We start from the raw sequence: 24,696 nt of genomic DNA, 5'->3' as shown, positions 1-24,696 counted from the left end.
ATACAAGTATTCGAGCCACTAAATTAAAGCAAGCAACAGATGTTAAATTATTTTTGGTGGATGCGCCGGGTCTATTATATCAATTTTTCTATTTCTATCATAATTGAAGTAAAATAAAAATTTGACGTTTCAATTGTTGAAATGTCATTAATATTCATTTGATCTTATATAAAAAAAAACAACTGCTAAAAACAATTCATCACATAGAAGATTCCAATATGTATTCATAATTAGTTTATCACATGCTTGTTCTGCAACATTTAACCGCAACTAACATTATATAAAACAGAATGTATCAATGAAATTGCCTCGCGGCATAGGAGATTACGAGACTCGCGCAATCGGAGCGCAAAGTGCGCCGAATTCCTTCATCGACCAAAACAAGATCAACAAAGATCAATCGCCATGTAACATCTCTCGATTGAATTTAAACTGCAGCCGCAAATAGCATCGGAATTAAATATAAACTAAAGTAAATGTCAATCCAATTAGATTGGCATCGTTCATGTTTGACGCGATTAATAGAATCGATTCATGTGCATCATCATGTCAACTCATAGTGAATTCCGAACAGTCACTTTTGACAATCATCAATTTCATTACATTTGGACAGTCCGAACACGTGCCTTCACCGTCACTTTTGACAGGTGTCAGCGGTGTTTTTGTTTTGTTGTTTGCTCGCGGAGATTCAAATATTTGCGTTTCGTGGAAGAGATGGGGCAGCAGTCTCAATGCCGTTTTGTGCGTTGGTTTTAAGTTGTGCTTGAGGCATGCGAGAGCGACATAGAAATGCGAGTGTACGGCCAATTAGGAGGGCGATAAGTCGCTGTGTAAATGTTGTTCTCCGCGCTCTGGATGCTTGCATGCAAGACACTCTGTTCTCAGCGCGCTGTTCATTTGTCAATGCCATCCATCTTTTTCTTTCTCTCTCTCTCTCTCTCTTAATTCGTCTTCCAAGAAATTGACGTAGATGTGATGATGTTAATGATCGACATGGGGGGGAAGAGAGGTGTGAATGAATGTAAGCCCTAGATTTTCTGCTGTAGTTGTCCGCCGTGGGTGCCCCCTCGCAGCAATTAACCTATTTGACACCTATATGACATTGACGTTTCTTGAGAGGGGTCACACCATCAACGCCCCAGCTGGCCAAAACCCCGATCTGACGGGGATGCCAACGACAACGATGACAGTTGTCATATGTCCATTCGGGCGGAAAAGCGAGCACAGAGTTGTTTCTTTAGTGATGGACACTACTTACGTGTTTGTATGTAGCTGGCCGCCGATGCCATATTCGATCGTACGTCCCGTTTGCGCCTCCGTACCATCTTGGAATCGGATGGCATCAAACGCTGGACACGATCATCAGCGTTACAGGATACTTTCAAATCCTTCTGCCCGTCTTCGTTCGCTCGCTCGCAGTCACCGGAATCTCAGGAACAAACAGCAACAAATCCTTCTTGCAAAAAACACTGTTTACACGATCTAAACGACCCTCGGTCATCTGCTATGGCGGACTGTCAAAGTCCCCGGGAACCATTGCGGAGCAGCAAACTCCATCTACCGACGACACTTTCAATCAATCAACTTCGAAGATTTTTACACAGATGACTTGAGAAGATCTGAGAAAATTCAAACAAATTCAATCAGATCAACGCAACTAACGGTGCTGCATCTATTTATCACCTCATTAATTGGTTTATATAAGCGTTTTAATTATTTAATAACGCACACAATAGAAGGCATTACTAAATTGTCTCAATGCGGACGCAACAATGAATTTGTTACTCTAGTTGCTATGGTTACTTTATATATCAATTGTTAATATTAGGGGTTGCTATGGTGACACGTCAGCGGTGTTGTAAATTATCAAACGTTTATTGGTTTTCTTGTCACAATCGTCTTTATTTAATATATTAAATCTACTTTTCGGCAGCGGGCTTGGCTGCGGCAGCAGCTGGCTTCTTGTTGACCTTCGATTTCTTTGACTTCCTCTTCTTGGTGCCCTGTTGGGCCTTGAGGACGGTCACGACGATCTTCTGCTCCTCGAGGAGGAAAGCCCTGACGATCTTTTCCTTGACGCACTTGTGGCACAAGACGCCACCGTACGTGCGCTGAACGGTCTTCAAACGCTTGGACATGCGGGTCCTCTCCAGAGGCCTGGACGGGGTGATACCCCTAAGCTTCTCCTTGCATTGTCCGCACTTTGGTACCTTCCTGTTCTTCTTCAGGTATTGGTAAACCAGTTTACCACCTGGGGTACGCACGCTGCACGAAACAACAGAAAGAAAAAAGAATTAATCATTTGTTTCAAAGACAACACAGATTACATAAATTTACTGGGTTTTTTGTCAGACAAAGATAACGAACGAAAGGGGTTTTTCGTCAAAGCGCCAACATTTAGTTGGGCTCAGTACTCTAGCCAAATAAATCATCATGTAAAATACAAAGTAAAGTAAACAACTATCATTCCAATAGATTCACATATTGCCAAAGTCACATGGATAGTTTACAAAGTTGCAAATTTACACCATTTTGAATGAAGCAAAAGATTTGTTGAGGAAAACTAATTATATAAGATTTACTAATAGTCAATTATTGAACTATACCAAAACCAGACTGTTGATCTTTGCACAAACAGTAAACATAGACTACTTGTTTTCTCAAACAGAAATAAGACTATTTTCACAGCAATTACAAAGATCGACAATCACAGCAGGCCATAGTACTTGAGCAAATAAAATTCTAAACAAAACCGCATCAAAGTAAAAACGAAAACATTGTGGCATAACCTCAAAATCCTTTGCACATCAAACAAAACAGTTCAAAGATTTTCGCCTCAAAATGAAATTTCGGCTACTCAATAAGTGAAAATGTGAAAGAAAATACGTGGAACGAAATACTCACATGTGCCTTTTGTTTGATTTTGTGTTGTACGACAATCGTCGCCTGAAAACTAACCGTTGCACCATTTTGAACCTACAAAAAAATCGAAATCAACGGAAATTATTAGTGAAATACTTGCGGGAAACGGGGCGGCGAACGTCGTGGAAACTATTGCCGCCACCGTGATTGGAAAAGCGTCGTGAAAATCGCCGATGTTCTCGGATTTTCCAAACTCTAGTCCATGTTTACACGTACCTGGTGTATTCGAAACGGAAGAGGAAAGAAAAGGAACACTGTCAAGCCGTATGTTTGCGACGATGCTGCCAACTTGACCGAAGTGGAGGAGGAGGCGCTTCGTTGCATCGAAACTTCTACAGCCAGAAAGTAAGCAATCTATATAACTAAATGTTATATCCATAGAGATTAAATTTAAATAGTTTAAATAACATTAATTAAACTCCGTTAATTATTTATAGTAATCGCGTACATGTTGATAATATGTAAATGTTGATTTGGTTGCCTATGCTCTCATGTATCTTTTAAAGAAAATGTGATCAAACGATGGCACAAGTAGTGGTGAAGTTGGTGTTGCATATGCAATTGCAATATTGTACAATATATTCCCTTTATTTCTTAATATTAAAATAACAACGATATAATCAATAAATATAATAAATCAGTTCTAAATAAATAATACTACGGTATGTGTGGTGACTATGACGTACACTTATTGCGAAATTTAAAGAAACGAACGAAGTCTTCGAGAGGAGAGAGGAGAGAAAACGAATCCGATGCCCGATTGAAAACAAAACTGAATCGACTAAGTGACTTAAGTACTCCCTCATCGGTTCGTGTTGATGATGACGAAAACGTAAAGAACAACTGCGGAATGTGATACACTTAAAACCTAGCCGTAGTACGTATGCATGTCGCAAGTAACGAAACGAAGCAAAAAGCAATTAACCTTACGCGTATATAAATTAAAAATTATCCGAAACGAGTGAGAGGTGAAGGGAAAGAAAGGAGAGAACTCGGCGTAGCTGCGTTGGTTTTTCCCGAAAAAGTACGGTTTCCGAATCACGTAAAAAAATCTAATCACTAATTTGTACGGTTCCTTTTGAAATCTTCTTTTTTTGATCCATTTCTTTTTTTCTCCAGTTGAAACAAATGGATGGATGATGGGTGGCCGGCCTAGTTCGATTTGTTGAAACCCAAGTAGAGACCAATCACGATCGCCACGACGAAGCACACGCCCACCGTGTACAGGACGATCTTTCGTTGGATCGCACGCATCAGCATCGAGTTCATCAGCCTCGATGATTGGCCCAAATCCTCTCCGGTCTCCCTTAGCTACAATAAACAAAGACCGTCGTAAACATAGAGATCATCCCGCATCGGCATTTGCTTACCCTGTTCCTCGACCTCTGGATCGTTTCGCGCTGCTCGTGCAGATTCTGCAACACCTGCGACCCAATCTCCTGCGTCTCCAGGACGATCCTGTAACCGTCGTCCAGTTTCCTGCCCGTCCGCTCCACTCGCTCCGAGTTATCCAGCAGTCGTTGCTTCTGATCGGATCCGATGCGAAAATCGTTGACGTCCTCCGCCGATTCGTATCCGACCTGCTTGAAGGATCTCGCCTTGATGTACTCCAAGGTCAGTCTCTTGAGTTCCGTCCTGTAGCATTCCAATTTGTTTCGACATCGCTGCTTCTTCGCCGCCTCGATTTCCCTCACCTCCAGGTCCATCTGCTCCAACTGTCACAATCCCGATAACATTAGCAAAACTCTCAACAACAACAACCAATTCCAATCCACTCACCAATTCCTGTGCTTCCTCCACATGCTTCTCTATATCGGAGATCAGCTGTCTCCTGTCTTCTGAAAACCCATTGCTATCAATACTACGGAACACACAAACACCACTGACATTCCTTACTTGTAGTCGATGCCCTCAGCAGACCGATTTGCGCCGTTATATCAGCAGTGAGCACTGCGTACTGCTGCTCGTAGTTCTCGAAGAGGGAACCCATTTTTCTTCTAGTCTTTTTTTTTTATCTAATTTAAATTTTTACATATATTTTGTTCTTTTGTGGAAACGAAACTTTTAAACGATTGAAACTGTATCACGGTGAGGACGGGCCGCGATTCCGCATGATTTCCAAATCCCAAAGCAAACATACACAGAAAAAAAACGCGATAATATATATGTATGTGTATATACATCAGCGGATCATAACCCCCCCCAAGCCAGGAACAAGCGATGACAGTTGGAGAAACGTCATGATTGAATTGTCAAGGGGTTTGAAATTCAACCGAGGGGTGTCGCGTGCATACGAACGTAGGCAACGTAAAATACAATATAATTGTTGAAAAGAAAAGTTTGAAATGTTTTCTCATTAATTAATGCAATAATTATTAATTAATTAATAGGCTTTCCAACGAATCTACTGTGAGATTTGTCGTTTTTACGGTTTTGATGTAATTGTTAACGTTGAAAGATAACAATGGTCTACGGTGCTACGATGCGACCCACGAAGTCTATCGTCCTAATTTCTTTACATGAATGTTGAAAACAATGATTTTCAATTCGTTTCGTGTAATAAGTTTTTATTCAATTTTCTCACATAATAATAATAATATTAATACCGGGACGAATATTATTATCATAATTCAGTTTCATTTCGTCCTCCTCACTTCTTCACTCACTCTACAATCTTCTTCCACTCGCCACTCGTGATTAATAATAAATTATTATGCGTAAAAACTAAGTACAATATTTATATTTATATATATAAGAGACAATCAAGTTTTACAGACAAACTCAAGAGCGTACAGTGAAATAAAGACAATTGTATGTTTGTATATATATATATATGCATATATAATTAGTATATGTACAAAGTGGACGTCGCATCCGGCGATGCGGCATTCTTTTGTCTTCGAAATGTTTTCTGCTTGATTAATTAATTATAAGATTCCCTTTCTTTCTTTCATCATCGTCTCATTTATTATTTGTATTATTTCTCATTCACTCAAAACTACAAGATTATAAATTGCATCACCATCATCATCATCATCATCTTCGCTCGACATTCTTTTGCATCAGGAAAAAAAATGAAGCTTCCCTAACAACAATAACAACAACAACAAAAAAAAAAACAATAAAATAATAAGAGTACGCACTGCAGATTCGTTTACGTTTTCCGTGGCTCGGGAAATTCGCACCATATTTCTCCACCATATCAAAATTGACAATCAATATTCTTATTTTATTATATAAATTTTAATTATTTTATTTTGTTTCCATTTGCTGATCACGCGGATTTTATTTACAAAATTCCCGGCGACGAAAATATATGAAAAAAACGAAAAAAACAGTGGTTGCAAGTAAAAATAATGAAAGGGAGGGTACAACGTAAATAGTGTTGTGTAATTGTAGTAAATGAAATAGGAAAGTCGAAGAGTGCGGTCAGGGGGATGGGGTGGGGGGTTGTGGCCGTCTCCCAATTATTAATCTATAATACAATATTTATAATTAAATCTACGAAATATATACGATCACGAACGGGGCAAACCGCACAGAAACAAACGAACAAACGAATAATAATTCAACTCGAAACAGAGAGATATAGAGATGGAAATGAAAAATAAAGGAAACAAACAGTGCAGCCCGTCCGTTTCATCATCATCATCATCTTCATCATTCATATAATAGCTTCAGCATCATCTTCTTCTTCAACATCAACTTAATTAGTGCATCGTGTGATATCTTCCTCTGTCCTGTGTTGCGTCATCTACTCTCGTCGAGTTTCGCCCATTTTACGCGAATTTCCCCTCTCCATCAATGAACGGCCTATGCCAACTTTTTGTACATATCCTCCAGCTGCGGGGTGAAGTACGACTTGATCTGTGGCCGCTTCGATTTCATCGTCGGCGTGAGGAGGCCGTTCTGCACGCTGAACGGATCCGGATGCAGGTACAAGTCTTTAATCTGAACGAAGAAACGAAAAAAAGATATTTTAATGAAAAAAAGCAAATAGAGATGATTGCGTTGTTTTTCTATATGTTACCTGTTCGAAGGATTTAAGGCCGCACTCTTTGCCCCAAGAGAGCATATCGTCCATAATCAGTTGTTTCACTTCCGAATGATTGCAGAGGACGCTGAGGGTGCCGGGGATTCCGTTCTCCTGTGCCCAGCACTTGATCACGTCCACATCGGGAACGACGATCGCCACGATGCACGACTGCAAGCAAAAACGAAAACAAAAACGTTAATATACATATAATAAAGATTTCGGTGATAATTACCTTAAGTGATTCGCCGTGCACGAAGACCTGCTGCACGTACTGAGACCTAATGTAGATGTTCTCGATCTTCTCGGGAACGATGTACTCGCCCTGGGACAGCTTGAAGATGTGCTTCTTGCGGTCGATGATCTTCAGACAGCCGTTCTGCAAAACCACAACAAATATATGATGATGATGAGTATGGTGCGTTCATTTCGGAGGTCTAGATTTGTGTATTTACCGGTAACCACATGCCGACGTCGCCGGTATGATGCCATCCGTTATCGTCGATGGTTTCCTCGGTTTTCTCCGGGTCCTTGAAGTATCCTTGGAAGACGTTGGTTCCCTTAACGCAGACCTCTCCTTGGCTCTTGTTCGCCCAATATTCCATCTCCGGAACGTCCACAAGCTTCACACAGCAGCAGGATACCGGTGGACCGACGTGACCGGGGATGTGATCTCCCTGCACGGTCAACGTGATCGGGGCGCAACATTCAGTTTGACCGTAACCCTCTACGATCTGCAAACAGCAACAATAACAAAATTACAATACAATAACAAAATGAGGGGGTATTTACTCACCATGCAGCCGAGTGCGCACCTGGTGAAGTTGAGCACGTTTTCGGCGAGGGGCGCGGATCCTACAAGCATGAGGCGCAGACGTCCGCCCATTCCCTCCTGCACTTTCCTGAAGACGAGCATATCCCAGAAACTGTTCCTCCTGAGTATGCCACGCTTCAGCTCGTTCTCCTTGGCACTCATGGCCATGTTGAAGAGCATCTTCTTGATGCAGCTCCTGCTCACCTCTGATTGAATCTTGTCGTAGATGCGGTTCAGCAGACGAGGTACGGCCGGAGAAATCGTTGGCTTCAGCGCCTTCATGTCGTCGGACAAGCGGCGAATATCGCCAGAATAAAAGCCGACGGCACCGCCCTCCATGTACATAGCGTTCTGTAAAATAAAGGAAACATTGAACAATCACATCCAAAAACGATAATAATTATAATAATTTTCAACACTCACCTCGCAGCATCTCTCGAGCATGTGAGCAAGTGGCAGGAACGAGATCATGACGTCGTCGCTCTTAAGCTTGTGATCGCCGAATTGCATCATCACCGCTGAGAAGGAGGCGACGACATTCTCGTGTGTCAGCATCACGCCCTTGGGGTTTCCGGTGGTGCCGCTCGTGTAGCAAATGGTGCAGAGATCAGAGGGTTTCGGCGGCTGTAGAGAAATGAAATAAAAATTAATGTCACATCGCAGCAACGGCAAGCATCAAGCAACTCACCATCTCCGGATGATTGTTCTTCGTTCCTAGGGTCTCAACGTCCGAGAACTTGACGATCTCGACGCCGCGGTTCTTGGCGCGCTGCTTGGTGGCCGGCCTCACCTCCTTGATGCAGATCAGCCTTCTCAGGCACTTGGGGGCGCGATCCAGAAGCAGGTTGCACTTTTGATCGTCCTCGCATATCACCACGTGCATATCGACTGAAGGAACAATACCACCGATTAGAATACAACAGTTGAATGATGAGCTTTGTACTAAATACCCTGTTTGATGATGAAGGCGCAGGCATCTGGTCCTAGTGTATCGTACAGAGGCACCAGCACCATGCTGTAGCAGTAGATTGCCTGCTCGGCGATGATCCACTCCGGACAGTTCTGAGCGTAGATTCCGACGAATGTTTCGGTGCCGGCCGGCAGACCCATCGCGACCATTCCAGAACCGACGTTCTTCGCCCTCAGCAGCGTCTCGTTATAGTGGATCCATTGGTAGGGTTTGTTGAAAGATTCGCGCCATCCCAAGCAACGACCATTATCTAAAAACGAGACAAATACACCGATCAATTCGATTCTTTCACAACATTCCCATATCTCCGTAATTCTCTCTACTCACTTGATATTTTGGCTCCTCGTCTGAAGCACTCGTACAGCGTCGTCGCATCATTGTACAGATGCTTCACGAATTTTCCATCTTTGCAGTCCTTTGAAAAACGCGATACTCTGATTTGTTCAGGACCCTGAAACAAAAACAAACGAATACAATATTAAATATATTCAATATACTAGTTTCAATCTACTAATTTACTACTTTTACTTAGAACTAGTTCATTTGCTTCAAATTGGAATGATCTATCAACCATCGCCGCCGTTTGTTTTACAAACAAATCGCAATGTGCGTTTCAAAACAACCCATGAAAATGAGTTATTAACTTTCGAAAACAAATAACACAAATAAGAGAGGCGGCAAATTGCGGAAGCTATAAATAATACCGGGATCGTAATCGTTCGCATTCGAGAAAACCTCTCAACTTTTACGATCCATTCGACTATTTCAAAATTTTCATGTCCACTCCTCGCAGCCAACTGGAGCTATGCTCGATTTACAAAGAAAATCTACTGCACACGCACACAATATAAAGTTGCTGAAATATGAACACAAGTATTCCTCCACCCATCGTATTCTCCTATTAACACGCGATTTTATTACGACCCCTCTGACGCATCTGAAACACGTCAAACCAATGATTGGTCCAAGAATAGAACCGCAAACTTTTTCGTTTTTTTTATATAGTAGACCTAAAAATACAAGTTATGTTTTTTTCAAATTAACATCAGTTTTAATTCAATTTGATAAATTCATTTCAAAGCAGTTTTTAATAAGCGGAAATAAGCTGATTTTCATTTTTTTTTTTCGTATCGTAATCAAACGAAAAAAAGTAGTTGACTCTGTTTCACATTCCTCTTCTTCGATTCGAGAGGATGGAAGAGAAAGAGAGAGAGAGAGAGAAAGAATGGAACGGAAATTGCTTGCGCGAATGCTGCATGCAAATCGAGATCGCAGTCACAATTTACGTGCATCGGGCTACGGCTATGAATAGCAATATGATGGGAATACACCTCCTCCATACACTCGCACATGTTCATTGTTGGGTGGATGCGATGGCAATTCGTTTGTTTGTATGCCTACTATGTAACATTTCTTTCGTTTCGTTTTTGTTTCGAATTCCCTCTCGCGTCGCCGAATTGGTATGCGATACGCGCGTGAGACTGATTGATCATCATTACGATTTGCATTATATAAATAGGAAAAAAAAACAATATATATATAAAGAGAGAGAGAGAGAGAGAGAAAAAGGCATTGTCTGCGAGCATCAATTATTTATTTATTTATAAACGGACGAACGAATGCATTTGGGGCCAAACCAAGGCCGTCTCGATGGTCATGCATAATTCAGCGAGCGAAAAAAATCGATGCACCACCTCTCCTCCTCGACGACGCTTTGGCACGTACGGAGGGATTCCAACGAAAGGAAAAACTTATTTACTTCTTTTCTTTTCGCGTACAATTTTTCAATTCCGATTCGATTCGACCTGGAGCCCCGAAAACGACAGGTGCTCAATTCGATCGCAAACAGCTTATGTCACACGACTGACACAAGTTGTACGACGTCGTCGTCAAGGGAAACCTACAATTTTTTTTACTTCCACGCACATGAATTATGCAGATGTCGCATCAATTATGAATCAAATCGGCGATGGATCATTACAGACCCCAATCAATTCTCGCAAACGATTGGGAAATAAGGTCAATCGGATTCCACGTAAAAAAAATAAAACAATGGCAAATCAGAAAAAGTGCAATTGTTAATTGAAGAGCGCCATCTCTGCATATTCATCAGCGAATAATTGACGTTTGATGACAGCGGAATTTAGGTTTCCACGATGAGCGATGCCAACCGTCTAAATCGAATTCCAATGACAGATATAGGGTAGATGGGATATATTTCTGTACATCGTTTTCGCTTTAAATTTAAATGGAAGACGAATAAAAACAAAAAATCAGTTCGATATGACTCACTGATGACACCACCTGCCGCTCCGATAGATTTAACACTTGTTATTGTTGGTCGGACTCTGGTATTTGGAGCATCTCTCATCTCATCTCATCTCATCGTCGTCGTCCTCCCTACCTATTTATACGCATCTTCTCTCTCGCATTATAATAAAGATACGAATTATCTTTGCAAACTTTTTGCCAATCCTTTGCTCCCAAAGCGCACACACAAACACTCCACCCGATACTCACTTTATAGTGGTAAACGTCGGATTGATTGTTGAGATTGATGGGCGGTATTATGTGGACCGCGTCCGAGCAGCAGCAACAGCATTTGCAGCATCCGCAACACATCTTCTTTTCGATTTTCCTCTTCTCAAATATTACGAATGAATGAAACTTTTGCTGTCTCCTCTTTCCTTTTCTTCTTCAATTACGACGACGTTGATGATGATTATCTCATCAAAATCCGTACATGTCACCTTTCAGGATGCTCAGGATGCACTCGTACACTTTATTGTTCAACTTGACGAGCGCTATTTTCAAATTCATTCCATCGACTTCTTGCAACGGACAAACTGAAAATTCCGACGTAAACATCACGATTCAACATTTTTCCTTCTTCAAATTATTCCTCTCTCTATCGGGCTTTAAATTACTTCCAACTCCAAGAGCAACAAATGAATATTCCCAAATTTAGTTGCGATCTAAATTTAGGCATTGTTTGAGCGAGTATATAGTAGTTATGCAATCGTATTTATTAAGGCACATTTCGGGCGTCGTAGTCGTCGCCCACGTACACCGGCGACGCTCACTTTATACATACATACATACGACAAAAGTTGCGTGAGGCGTCGACTATTTACACAGTTTAATAAGCTCTGGCCGAAAGTCAAGAAAGAGTCCAAGAGTATTTTTATATGATCCACTCTATACATATTATTTTTTTTAAAAAAACATTTATTATTTTCGCGCGAGAACGTAAATTTAGAATCGCGAACGGCGAAGAGACAAGCAAGAAAATCCAATTTATTATCAAACAGGTGGCCGTGGTCCGCTATTATTATTAAGTGGTTTAATTTGTAGTCCATCTGTTCGGAAATCCATTTTGTGTACAAAAAAATAGAAAAGAAAACGTAACGTTCGTCATTTGAGAAACAACGGAAACACGAGAAATCTTCCATGAAATCAATGACTTAAGTCGTGTCCTTTGCGTCTAAGTATAGTTTCTTTTTCGGCGATACTTGAACTTTGACTTTGGCAGTGTTTTCACAACAGCACGAACACCATTCAACAATCCAATCAAATTCAATGTCACTAAAGTTTTGACATCGCTTCATCAATCGAAAAGAGAGAGACTTGCACGAAAATTTCAATTTACTTAACAATTTGGGAGTCTCAATTTAAAAATGATAATTTCAAACTAAACGGTTTTACTATATGTTTGAAAGAAGCTTGAATATAATTAGTGTTTAGTATATTTAAAAGACACTAAAGTTTTATTAAGATTTACGCTGAAACTAAAACTGTTAACGACTTCCAATCAATGACTTAAGTATATTTTAGAAGTGACAAATGCCTTACATTTAATTGGTGCGAGATGTGTCTTTTCCTTGAAATCTAAATCGAATTAAATATTCTTGGCTTTATTTGCTTAAGTTACATTTGGATTGGATCCAAATTATGGCCGTTCACGTGTGTAAATACGCGATCAAATTTAAACGAACTTTGCAAAATAATAACGCTATCAATTATCAATTGCTGCACCATACATAATGCTTTTAATATCAAACGAATTACAACTTTGGATAGAATCCAAACTCGCTCTCAACGTTACAATCAACGTGACTTAAGTCCAATTTGAAAATAAGTACATTTTTATTACGCTTGGCTGTGAAAATTTCAGTTTACTTTAATTAACGATGACTCGACATGACCTAATGGGAATCTGAAAAGGGTAAAAACAAAACACTATTTCGGTCAAGTATAAATCATCTTTATGTTTACTAACTGAACTAAATCAAACTAACCCAATCATAACGTCTATTTCCATCGAGTTGCGTTGAGTTGCGCAACGATTTCATTAGAGATGATGGGGCGAAGAGAACTTTTCACAACTAAATCTTTCGCCGCAAGTTTAAAGTGATGATGAGAGAAAAAAAAAGCTTTTAATCCGAACCGGCGGCAATAAGAAAAGAGAAACGTGCTAAATCTGATTCCGCAAACTCGAGAGGATTCAAAAAGGACGAACTTTCATCGAGACTCGTTAAGTTTTCTCGGGCTCGCCTGAATAAAAATTTCATTCATTGCTTTCTGCAAATAACAAAAAAAAAAGAGTTTTAACAATTCGAATGTATGACTCATGCATTTTACACGCATTTTTTTTTAAACAAATATAAATTGATCGTTTAAGACCGAACGTAAAAGTGATTTACGGATGAACGTTAAAAATCGGCGACGTGACGAGGTCAAAAGTGCGATTTCGTGAAACACCAATTCCTTCCTACCCGCATTCTTTTAAGATTCTTTCTAGAATTTTAATTAACTTAAATCATCAAATGTTAACATCGGTGTTAAATTATTATTCAAAGTTTTACTAGAAGCTTCACAATTGATTGTCGATTAAAATTAACGTTAACTCAAATGATAACTTTAGAGAGAGATTACATAATATAAAATTAAGTTTTATTTTGCATATACTGAGCAAGTGATTTAATATCGATGTTAAATTGATGGCAATGATTGCGAGCGATTTCGTAAGATCTACAAAAGTAAGCTTTTTTATAATACAATTAATCTCCTCTTAAAATAATTTACAACCTTGTGATTATGTAATTTAAAAGTACGTTATCTTTTGTATTTGCTCAAATTGATAACGTGAGAAGACCAGCTTTACTTATTATTCATTGATAAACTCCAAAAGTGCGATTACGTAAGTTTGGAAGTAATTTAAAGCCGTTAGCTCTTTTCGCTACATCTTAAGGACAATCACTTTTCTGGTCGTAATCCTGCAGCTGAAAAGAAGAAACGCACTTTGCGCGAAAAGTTCGCACTCGATGCACACGACGCACTGATGAGAAGAAAACTGTAAACGTTTCTTTTCCCTTACAACGACCTTTTCCCTTTTTTCTTTGGTACAATTTACACGTTTCTTTTTTGTATTAATTTCAAAAAAAATATAATCTATTTCACCGTTCGCGGGATTTCGTCGTCGAAGGAAGGCTTCCCGTGTCAGCGGACAGGAATAAACTGGCCGACTCCTTGGCTCGCCAACGCTTTTCAGCCAGCGAATCCCCAAATAACAATATAATAATAATCATCATCATCATCATCAACATGTAACGAGGATGGCCGTGGTAATAACCCAATGCAGAACACATCTTAATCTTCAATTTGTAGCAACAAGTGATGCAATTACAATCAATATCTTCGTCAGCATTATCAAGACTTTAGCGTAGGAACATTCCAAACTCGCTCTAATTGGACAGCAATTACCGTGCTACGACAGCCTTCATTTTACAGCCAACAAATATTAATAACCATAGTCTTCATCAATAACATCCAACGACAATTACCACTACAAAGTGAATCTCCGAAATTCGAGTTAAACTTACATTAAAAATCAAGACAAATTCATCCAATTATTCTCCTAGAAAACTTGTAAAATTTTACAATTTCTTTCATACTTGCATAACATGCGTGAATACAACTGAACCGTTGATGGTATTACATTTCGTTTTCGAATTTATGCGAAGGAATCATATGATGATCGAATACTAAAAATACACTCGCGATTTATGCGTTGCGGATTAGAGGTATATTTTAAGACCGACCATATAGATTTTTTTTTTGTTACATTTTCCACACTTTTTTTTTGTTTTCTTTTTTTCTGTCGCTCCTTCTGTCCTCGAGAAATTTATTGAGGAAAGTTACGCCACCCCCCATTAGCACTGTAAATATTTTGGCAAAATATCACGAAATCGTTTCGCGTCGCGCGGAAGATGAGCGAAAACACATTCTTCGCTGACTTCATTCAATTTCCGAATTAAAAAGAGTCTGTCTAAAAGGTCATGTTACAGTCGCGACGTGTTTACGTAAATTTTGATCACTTTAACTTTGAATTAGTTCAATAAAGCTATCAGAATTTCTACATATTCTCATTCGGTTTTAGTATATAGTAAGGATAATTAGTTTATCCTTGATTCAAGATTTGTATGCAAGTTTAGCAAAAATGTTAGAATCAAGCGAAGCGTGTATATAATTTTGAACATTTCTAGATTGAATATCTCGTGAAAATTTATAAATTTAAGTCGGCTCTGCGTGTGCTGCGGGAACGAACCGACCATTGGCAAACGTCCAAGGAAGTCCCGTGACAGCTCATAATGTCAATGCGATCCTCAGTCTCGACCTTCGCATTGCACCGCGTCTGCCAAACGCACATACAACACACTCCCCGCATTGTAAACGACTCCTTTCCAGCACACAATACACACTATCACCATAGCAACAATACAGTTGTCATGGCGAATAACAGAATTGTATACTAACCTCGAGAAGGGCCTGATCGTCTATCGGCCACAGAAGTCTCTCCGTCGTCGGTCTGCTCGCCAGATAGAAAGCGGAGGCTGCCGCGACGCCGGTCAGGGCCAAAGCCCCGGCGCCTCCACCGATGTAGTGCAGATACTGCTCCATATCCTCCACTGAAACAAACAAAAATTTACAAATATCAGTACCAACTCAAACAAAAAAAAAAGTTATTTACAAACAAACGATAAAAAAAATAACATGAAATCATCAACTTAAATCATTTGCTACTTTTTTATTGCCTCGTAAACGCGTAATCACCGTTTCCTCTGTCCTCGCAAAAGAGAGCATTTATTTTTATCGTCCGAGCATCTTTCACTTGTTTGTGTAAATTTCAGATCTTATCTAGATGGCGCGCAACAAACAAGCGTCATTACGAAACAAAAGTCAAATGAATCAAAGTTTCAATAACCAGGTTGGCATGGTTACAACGCGACTGTCAAAAGTAGTCGAAACGTCAAGTAGATCTAATTAAGATCTACGGTTTCATCGTTACCAATTAACGAATCGTCCAACATGAATAACAAATGTTGATGTTTTGATTACGATCTATTGCATAAACAATATGTTTTTTTCTTCTCTCTATCTCTATTCGTTTTATTTACAGGAAACTCGGGTCCATGAAAATTCCGTTCTCTCGCACGCTACGTTATTATTATTATTATCATCGAGGAACGAAGTTAAAACAAACTTAACGATTTCGTTAAATAAACATATGAAATGCGAAATGATCTAATTGGACGATATCATCAATTAGACGTATTTTCAACAAACATATTTCTTTTACAGAAAAATAATCAATGTTCGCTTCATTCCTGGAAAATATGAAACCACATTTTTCAGTAGAATTTGCTGGAATACGCTGAAAGAGTTTTCATAAGAAATTCGCGGGGGACAAGCAATGCAAGCGACGTTTCGTAAATCGGTGCGAATTTTCCTGGAAAACGCGATGGAATTGAATTTTGTTTTTCCTTCCTCGGAAACGTCTTTACAATATTAAAGAAAATCAAGGCACATTTCAAACGATTTCATCACAATTTGCTGCGCTCGAATATAAAAAAAAAAAATGTATACATTTTGCCGATGTAAAACTTAACGATAATATTTAGATGAGGAGGGTAATCAATAAATCCGTATTATGCTCTGTTTTTATGTAACATTCCGAGAGAAATGGATCGAAGAAGGTTGATGTGTCAAAATTTGACATTTCAATATATTGTAAATGTCATTTGGATCAAGCAATCAGTTACGAATTTGACATATTCAAATGTCGGCTAGCGGTAATTGACGTGCATTCGAATGAGATAATAATCTTTTGTTTTTTGGTTTGGTTCGTATTGCAGCGCAGATCAAGTTATCAGCGGATGGAGTTTGTGAACCGTAGAAACCGTGGAAACCGGAGCGAAAGAGAGCGTACGATGATTGGCCGAGCGAGTGTTCCGTTCTTCATTCAATGGTAATTTCAAAGACAATCGCGATTCATTTACTGCAGAGAGATCGAGGCAGATGCATAAACAGATTATTATTATTCCATCTTTCCTGCTAGAAGCGGAGGTGAGTCCTAGATAATATCCAATCGAAATGCAAAATCGTAATTGGAACGATAACAACAATTGTAAGCAAATCGGATTATTACTTTCATATTTCGAAAGACATCAAAGTACAATTTTACAAATCATCGAATCATTTTACCTGTACGATTTTAGATTAATTGCATGTTTTTCGTTTAAGAATTTAGTTCAAAAACAACATTACAATTATCTTAAATGAATGAAGTTTACTACTATTTTTACATAAAGTTCAATTGATTTTCCAATACGATTCATTCACATTTCTATAAATTAAGTTTACATGTTTTCGCAACAATTTCAATTAATTTTCCAATGCGAATAATTGCAATTTTCTTAATTCAATTAAATTTACAAGTTTGTATCTGTTTTTTACGTCTATTACTACAAACAAATTCCATTAAACAAAACTCGAAAACTACAACAGATAGAATGGATCCAAAAGATGCAATTGAAAATTGGATGTTTGAGGAATGTAAATTAATAAATGCGAATTACACTCAAATGTATGAAATCTTAGTATGATTTCATACATTTGAATAAATGAAAAATTAACGGTCGAAGAACCAGTCTCTTCACATTTTGTTCATTTTCTCGGAAACTACAATAGATAGAATGGATCCAAAAGATGCATGCAAATTAGGTTGAAAATCGAAAACGTAATTTTAAGTGAATTTAATCGATAATTTAAAGAAACTATTTGTTCTATTTTCTTTTACCTGAGAACGACGAGCTCGTCCTATTGTTACTCATAATTGGATGGACCACTGCAAAACACTGTACGTACCGAACTAACCAAGTTCACCAAAAAACGATTGATGATTAACTTATCCGTCTCCGGATGTGCTACACGTACGCAAATGACGTCCGTGTATGTTACGAAAACAAAACGAAATTACAAATAATTTGCATCGAACCATCCGAAAACGAATTATGAATGAAACGAACGGAAGGAAAAGAGAAAGAAGTAAGCGGAGGACGAGCGGCGTTCGATGGCCGAAAAGATTATGCCATACTTACTATAAACGTACAAAATAATACAACGCCTTCTGCTGCACTCTGCTGCATAATCGACGCGACACTCGCTCCATTTCATTTTTATACGATTCCCATTTTGTTTTATTTTGTCTTCGTTTCTCTTTCTATTCGAATCTCTGTTTTTCCCTCTTTCGATTAAATTCTGCATTCATACGCATACGTTAATGTATGCGACAATCACTCCGATTAATTGAACACACGGCGATCGTGATTATCAACATTCTCGAAGCACAACAGAAACAAAAGCAAAAACAATGGAATCATTTGAATTGCATAATTACCATTGTGTGCGATAAAGACAAAGAAGGCGGCAGGGAGTACGAGAAAGAGAGAGAGACGAGGAAACAAAACGCAGCTGAAAATGCTTAATAACTTAATGATAACAAACAAATTCCGTGTTTCGATGGTAACGTAATCATCGTTTATCGCTGCGCGTTACACCATTCAACACATGGCATATATACAGAGTGTTTCTTCAATTTACATTCGCAGCACGTACATTTATCTAGAATATTTAAAACAAATGCATCCAATGTTATCAATTGATAAGTTACATTAATCAATAATGACATTTTCAATTAGTAAGAATTGATTACATGATACATTGACTTAGAATATTAAAAAAAGCATATAAATATAAATTGACGAAACAAAAAAAAAAAACCTGAATAACCATTAAAACTAAAAAGTAGTTAATTAAGTAGTCGTCGCGACTGCAAAATTAAAAAAAAAAGCTAAAATGAGAAGGAGCTAATAAATTCCAAAAACCAATTAGAAAAGAAAAAACAAAGCAGTTCATCGACCGAACATATATCTATAATTGATCTGGAATATCGTTTCGCATTACCATTTTACATCTAACCGAAATCTTGGCATTGAAAAAAAAAACGGAGAGGAGAAGTAAAAGGAACGAACGAACGAACGAAAACAAGACAACAGTTTCAATTGTTATAATATGCAAATCACGACGCGAATCCCACGATCCAAGGTTACGCGTTTACTCGCATTTAAAAATAAAATAAAAAGTTGTTTCTTGAAAACCAAAAGTCTTGCGTAGTTCAAATCGCGGAGGTTACGTCGAACCAATATAAATTTGCATATAAATCTTTGTGAAATGGATAGATTAAGATAAAATAAATTTAAATTTTACCAAAACTTTTGAAAACGCGCACGGCGACATAAACCGCCTACTAATTATTAGTGGATGCGCCGCAACATTTGAATACCGGCAACTGTTATCGCTTATTACCATAGCAATACGGGCATCTGTCAATGTGACGTTTGACATTAGTCGTTTGCCATTTTCCGCGTTTGCATTGCTTTTTTTTTGTTATTGTTGTTATGTTATTTTGTTTCTGTTGCACCTGCAATTGGCGCGCGCGAGCGAACTTTCTCTTCTTCTTCTTCGGTGGGGGATTCCCCCCAAAAACAATATACACACCAAATACATACACAAAGAGAGTAGATGCATGCATTGAATGAATGAAAAACAAATTAATTTAAAAAAAAATAGGAGGCGCACCGCGATGACGTTTGACCGTTGGGTCAGCGACCCAGAGAAGAACTCTTCTGCACAAACACACACACACACTGCAAACTCTAGTTGGTTGGATTAATTTGTTGGATGAAATTACCTCTACTGTTGTTATATTTGGATATTTCGACGAAATTCAATTACGTTCTTTCAGTTTTTTTGCTGCTTCTTTTTCTTCGCGCCAACATCCGGCTCGCGATTACGCACTTTCTTGAAACATAACCTCAACGGATAACTGTTCATCCGACGCGCAGCTAACCGCGAAAGACGAACGAGGATGGAGAAGAAGGAGAGAAAAAAGAAAGAGGAAACAGAAGACGGAGGGAAAAAGCAGGTAGAAAATCACCGAGAAACCTGTTGAGAGGAAAAATATAGAAAACATACTCCAATTATTCTCATCGCATAATAATTAAATTGTTATTGCTTTCACAAATTTAAATAATTTATAGTTTTTACAATTTGAACATCAAATTGTTCGAGAGCGGTAAGAAAACAAAAGCTATAAGTCAGTCAAAGATGATTGGCATATTTTCAAAATGGATGCCGAATTTTATGTACAAACATTTGAATTAATGTTTGCATCAATTTCATAGATGTCGCACTACAAAATTTCAATAATTTAAGGAATACGAACACGTACAATTGCACAGTAGTCAATTATTTTAACTAAATGAAATACAAAACAAAATCAACAATCCATCAAAGATGTTTACATGTTTTAAACCAATTTAAACTTTCTGCATAGACTCAACACAGAGTTTAAAACAAACGCATTACGAAATGCGATAACCGTATTACAAAATATACACACACGTCAAGAGTGAAATGTCTGTTTTTTTTTTTTGGTTTATGTTGGTGCAAATTTTTGCTGAAAATTTACTTGTAATCACGGTAGAGCGAGCGATCGAGATTGGTATTAGGTATTAGGTAGGTGGGAACGGTAACAGTAAGTTTCTGGTCTATAAATTTCGCGTATAGGAAACACGGATTTGGGAGCGGAGGCAATGACCTATCGGACGGCGAATAATGGACCATTAAATATGCGGAATCGCTTTCCGATCCTGCGACTCTCATACAACGACTGTACGCGCGTTTGCTCTCATTTTCGATTTACAACTCATTACGCAACAGCAGCAGCAGCAACTCTGCATATGAATATAGGAAACGACCAAAGTTCTCTCGCGTACTGCACAAATAATAATTGTAGTGTAAACTAACTAAAAGAGCGTGGGTGGTTTTCAATACTTTTTCTTCTTTTTTTTTCCGCAATTTTTCATTTTCCGCTCTACTCTATTCATTTTCATTGCCCGACACGCTCCGATTGCTAACAGAAAACGACTGTCTGTGTACGATCAAAAGCTGCAGCAACAAGTTCTATCCAACTGCCATTTATTTACTTATAAATTATGCACGCTCCGAATTAGCGATTTCATTATTTGCCGATTACATTTAGCAATGTAATCAATTTCCTGAATCAACAACGACTGCAGAAAAAACAAAAACGAAGGAGCAAAGAAATGGAAAAACGAATGCACATGTAATTACATTTAACAGCAACAACAACAACAAAGTCGGCCGGCGAGGAAAGCGCACGTTTGGCCTTCGTGCAATTACGCGAAAACCAAGAGGGAAAGAAGAAAAAAAAAAGGAGCAATAAACCTTCCAGAGACAATTACTGTTTCCTGCAAACTGGAACAGTAATTACCCGCAACTGAAAAGAAATATAGATATATATAAAAAAAAAAGCAGCAACGGAGAAACAACAGTTTTTCAATTTAACAAATCGCAATTCCCAAGTCAAGAATTTCGCCCCAGGAACCACAATATTACTAATAGTTTCTACATAGAAAACCGGAATGAGAACAACCATAATTGAGTCCAATTATTTAATAAAAAAGTTAACTTATAAAAGTTTCATTTAGTTAACTTATTGTCAACCAAGAAATATTAATCTTTTAGCATTCAAGTTCAAACACTTAAGTTCAAACATGGCAGCAAATATATTATATTATCATACACTTCTTATATTTATACACATTTTCATCAATGTAGAATTGAGTGTAAAAAAAGTGCTAGACTAAATTTCCACACGTTTCTTTAATTTTCCGCTTCAAAAATATTTACTCAAATTAGTTTGCATTATAATTTATAATCGTCGTTTCAAACAAAAATTTAATTGTTCCAACAACGTTTTTACACTTATCATATTGTACGTGAGTAACCACAAAATACAAACTAATTACATTTACAAATGAGGAAAAAAATTTAGATTTTTTCCAATTTCTGTTATTTTCTCGGTTTTATATTGAATTTATTAGTTTGTTTTTTTTTTGGATGGAGACTTACAATTGTTGTATCTCGTCTTCTCGGTGTCCACTTTCGTTTTCCTGTGTTGCTTCCTCTTCTGTCGTCTCTGCTGCTGCTGTTGCTGTTGTTTTTCCTGGCGTTTTCCCGCGCCGTCCGCCGAGCTGCGGATGTACTTCTTCATGCTCAACATCAAACCCTCCTTCATTTCGGAGCGGTATAGAGATCAAAGTTTTTAAATAAATTTAAAAAAAAGTCTTAAACGACGAAACGTACGAGATAATAATAATAATTATTATTATTATTATCAAATTAACTACTAGATCCTTCTTTCTGAGGAGTTCTCAGGCACGGAGCATGATGGCTCCGGTTCGTTTCAGTCGTAGCAGGATTCTATTTCTGCTTGCGCAATCTGTGCGCTCGTGTTAATATCGTTTCGTTTATATATATATATGTTTGTTTTTTTTTATTCTTATTATTATTGTCTTTTATGTCTAGTAATCAAGTTTGGTTGGAGGTTCGCAAGTGCGTCTCGAATCTGGACATCTTCGCGCACTCGGCAGAAAATGTTCCTTTGTTTATTCGATTTACGAAAATAAAACAATTGCGTTTCGTTCTGCGTTCGCAGCCACCCCGGTCGTATTGGATTTGAATGGATGGATGGATGGATCGAATCCCTGCTGACGATGTCGGAGGAACGTGCGGTCGCGTTGACGCGAAGAGATACACAAGACCCGGAGGTACTATATGGAACGGTAAATGTCGCTTTCGTATATATATATATGTACGTATTTATACAGGGTGATCACTTTGTTCTTTGGGATCTCTCCGGCGCGCACTCAAAAGGCTCCCGATCAGCTCTGGCGCATTTGTTTGTTTGTTGTTTGTTTGTTTCTGGTATCCCCATGACCACCAACCACCACCATCATCGCTTCTGCTGGAACCATAACGACCACCACCACCAACACCATAGCCACCTCTTTTTTCCGCTCATGGGTTTTCTTCCTGCGTTTCCACCGTCGCCACCTTCTACTACTCTGCTCTGCTCCTCCTTCCTTTTCTTCATCATCATCATGATCAGCCTCCTCCAAAGAAGAAGAAGAAGAAGAAGAAGAGGCAAATAAAGAAAGAAAGAACCTGGAGTCGGGAGAAGCGCGCGCTCTCCGTTATTCGGGGCACGTAGAGAGGCGTGAGGCCGCTCTCCGGTGAGTAATACGGCCGATGTCCAATTTTGGCCTTAAAGGACGTGTTGGCGAGTGAAAGAAACGGGTTCTAAAAATAAAACCCAGAAAGGTTCGTTGACTCCAAACCAACCAACCATCCATCCATCCATCCTCCATCCGCGTACGTTAACACACATATACAACACACGTAAGAACGCAAGAAACGCGCGCGCAACGTTCGCAAGAAGTAGGCCAACCATCCAACCATACATCCATCCATCCATGGTAGTTCCTCTTCGTGCTGATCATCGTCATCGCGCGGTTTAACCTTCGCACGCATCGCACGCACTTCCCGCAGCACCAGGAAATCCACCATCCATAATTTGATATTTCTTCCAATACAAATCACCAACTCTCAACTAATTCTTCAATGCTATACCTTCAATTTTCCTCTTGAAATCACTCTGAATATTCAAATTAATCTTCATTCCATTCATGTCCTTCTCATTTTCTAAATATTTGTTGATAATCACGATTATTTAATGTTAAAGTAAAGTAATGAAATTCAAATCTTCGAATGTACCCATCTCAAGCGCACTGAACCTCGGCTTCGCGAAGAGATAGACACAAATAGATAGAGATAAAGAGAGAACAGTTTCACGAGTTTTTGCAAAGTCCGAAGAGGAAATTCAATTAGCGCTTCGGTGCGTGCAAAAACTCACGAGCGTAGGAAATCGGCGATTAGGTATTCGAGCATCCAGCGAGTTGATTGGCTCCATTCATTTGATGCTAATATCTACAGTCTCTTTATTTCTCTGTATGTTAGTCTCTCTCTTTGTACCATTGTGTCGGGAGATTAGACCCGGTTCTTCTCGGTTGAAATATCACCATCGAAAAGAGCGAGACGGAATGAGGATGCTAGTGGTGGGCGAAACGAAGAAAAGAGGAAAGGTGGCGACCGGCGCCGTGGATGAAGAGGTGGTGCAGGAGGAGGACGGAGACGGCCGCAGGATGGGTTAATGCCTTACACCCAGTTACTCGGTCACTGTACCAACAACCCAACCGATTCTTCCATCACATCACATCCATCAAATTGCAGACTCGCTCGCACACGACCATCTTCACTTCTTCTTCTCTTGCTTTTGTTGTTATTGTTGTTCTTGTCAACTTCTAATTTATTTTTCTCTCACCGTACATCCTCCTACCTTTCGGTCATTTCGTTGTCATTCTTGTTGTTGTTGTTGTTATTATTGCTATGGAGATAATAACACTTTTTGTTGAAGAAGTGAAGGAAGGTCCGTCAAAATGTATGTCGTAACATCGCCTGGGAGAGTAACGAGTTTTGTGCATCTGGAGGTAACTGACCTCGTTCGTCTAACGGGTCTTTTTCCTTCTCGATGATCTCCTGCTCTGATACGAGAGAGCCACCGGAGATCATTTCAAACAAGGTCACATACAACCACAATTGCACAATCAAGCAGTAGTGACAACAACAACA

General features: G+C 38.9%; 3 protein-coding genes across 11 annotated transcripts in view; all 3 read right to left on the bottom strand.

Moving 5' to 3' along the window:
- Positions 1 to 1,854: 1,854 nt before the first annotated feature.
- On the bottom strand, positions 1,855 to 3,229 carry LOC108565706 (60S ribosomal protein L34-like). Its single transcript, XM_017925291.1, has 3 exons — positions 3,139 to 3,229; positions 2,905 to 2,976; positions 1,855 to 2,265 (listed from the first exon to the last, which is right to left on the bottom strand). Exons 2-3 carry the CDS (start codon positions 2,967 to 2,969, stop codon positions 1,920 to 1,922), a joined length of 411 nt encoding a protein of 136 aa, XP_017780780.1. The 5' UTR covers positions 2,970 to 2,976; positions 3,139 to 3,229; the 3' UTR covers positions 1,855 to 1,919.
- Positions 3,230 to 3,511: 282 nt separating this feature from the next.
- On the bottom strand, positions 3,512 to 5,135 carry LOC108565705 (vesicle transport through interaction with t-SNAREs homolog 1A). Of its 2 annotated transcripts, none has more exons than XM_017925290.1 (4): positions 4,819 to 5,135; positions 4,702 to 4,757; positions 4,293 to 4,637; positions 3,512 to 4,233 (listed from the first exon to the last, which is right to left on the bottom strand). In XM_017925290.1, the coding sequence occupies exons 1-4, from the start codon at positions 4,910 to 4,912 to the stop codon at positions 4,075 to 4,077; spliced, it is 654 nt and encodes a 217-aa protein (XP_017780779.1). In that variant the 5' UTR covers positions 4,913 to 5,135; the 3' UTR covers positions 3,512 to 4,074. The 2 variants fall into 2 exon arrangements, with proteins under 2 accessions (XP_017780779.1, XP_017780778.1); XM_017925289.1 differs by having other exon boundaries at positions 4,702 to 4,760; positions 4,819 to 5,134.
- A 1,515-nt stretch (positions 5,136 to 6,650) lies between these two features.
- Positions 6,651 to 24,696, bottom strand: part of LOC108565700 (long-chain-fatty-acid--CoA ligase 6) — a 27,116-nt gene continuing 9,070 nt past the window's right edge. For 6 of the 8 annotated variants that reach the window (XM_017925281.1, XM_017925279.1, XM_017925278.1 and 3 more), the window contains exons 3-12: positions 15,556 to 15,707; positions 9,067 to 9,190; positions 8,720 to 8,989; positions 8,458 to 8,657; positions 8,193 to 8,393; positions 7,752 to 8,120; positions 7,411 to 7,689; positions 7,191 to 7,334; positions 6,953 to 7,126; positions 6,651 to 6,873 (exon numbers count right to left, since the gene is read on the bottom strand). In XM_017925281.1, the coding sequence (XP_017780770.1) occupies positions 6,736 to 6,873; positions 6,953 to 7,126; positions 7,191 to 7,334; positions 7,411 to 7,689; positions 7,752 to 8,120; positions 8,193 to 8,393; positions 8,458 to 8,657; positions 8,720 to 8,989; positions 9,067 to 9,190; positions 15,556 to 15,707 (2,051 nt within the window). In that variant the 3' untranslated portion in view covers positions 6,651 to 6,735. Of the gene's footprint in view, positions 6,874 to 6,952; positions 7,127 to 7,190; positions 7,335 to 7,410; positions 7,690 to 7,751; positions 8,121 to 8,192; positions 8,394 to 8,457; positions 8,658 to 8,719; positions 8,990 to 9,066; positions 9,191 to 11,259; positions 11,586 to 15,555; positions 15,708 to 22,077; positions 22,259 to 24,696 lie in introns of those variants that run through there. The other 2 variants (XM_017925277.1, XM_017925285.1) reach the window with 2 other exon arrangements.

Source organism: Nicrophorus vespilloides, unplaced genomic scaffold (assembly GCF_001412225.1).
Source record: "Nicrophorus vespilloides isolate i.1.1-1 unplaced genomic scaffold, Nicve_v1.0, whole genome shotgun sequence".
Lineage (NCBI taxonomy): Eukaryota > Metazoa > Arthropoda > Insecta > Coleoptera > Silphidae > Nicrophorus > Nicrophorus vespilloides.
This window is presented reverse-complemented; position numbering and strand designations above follow the sequence as displayed.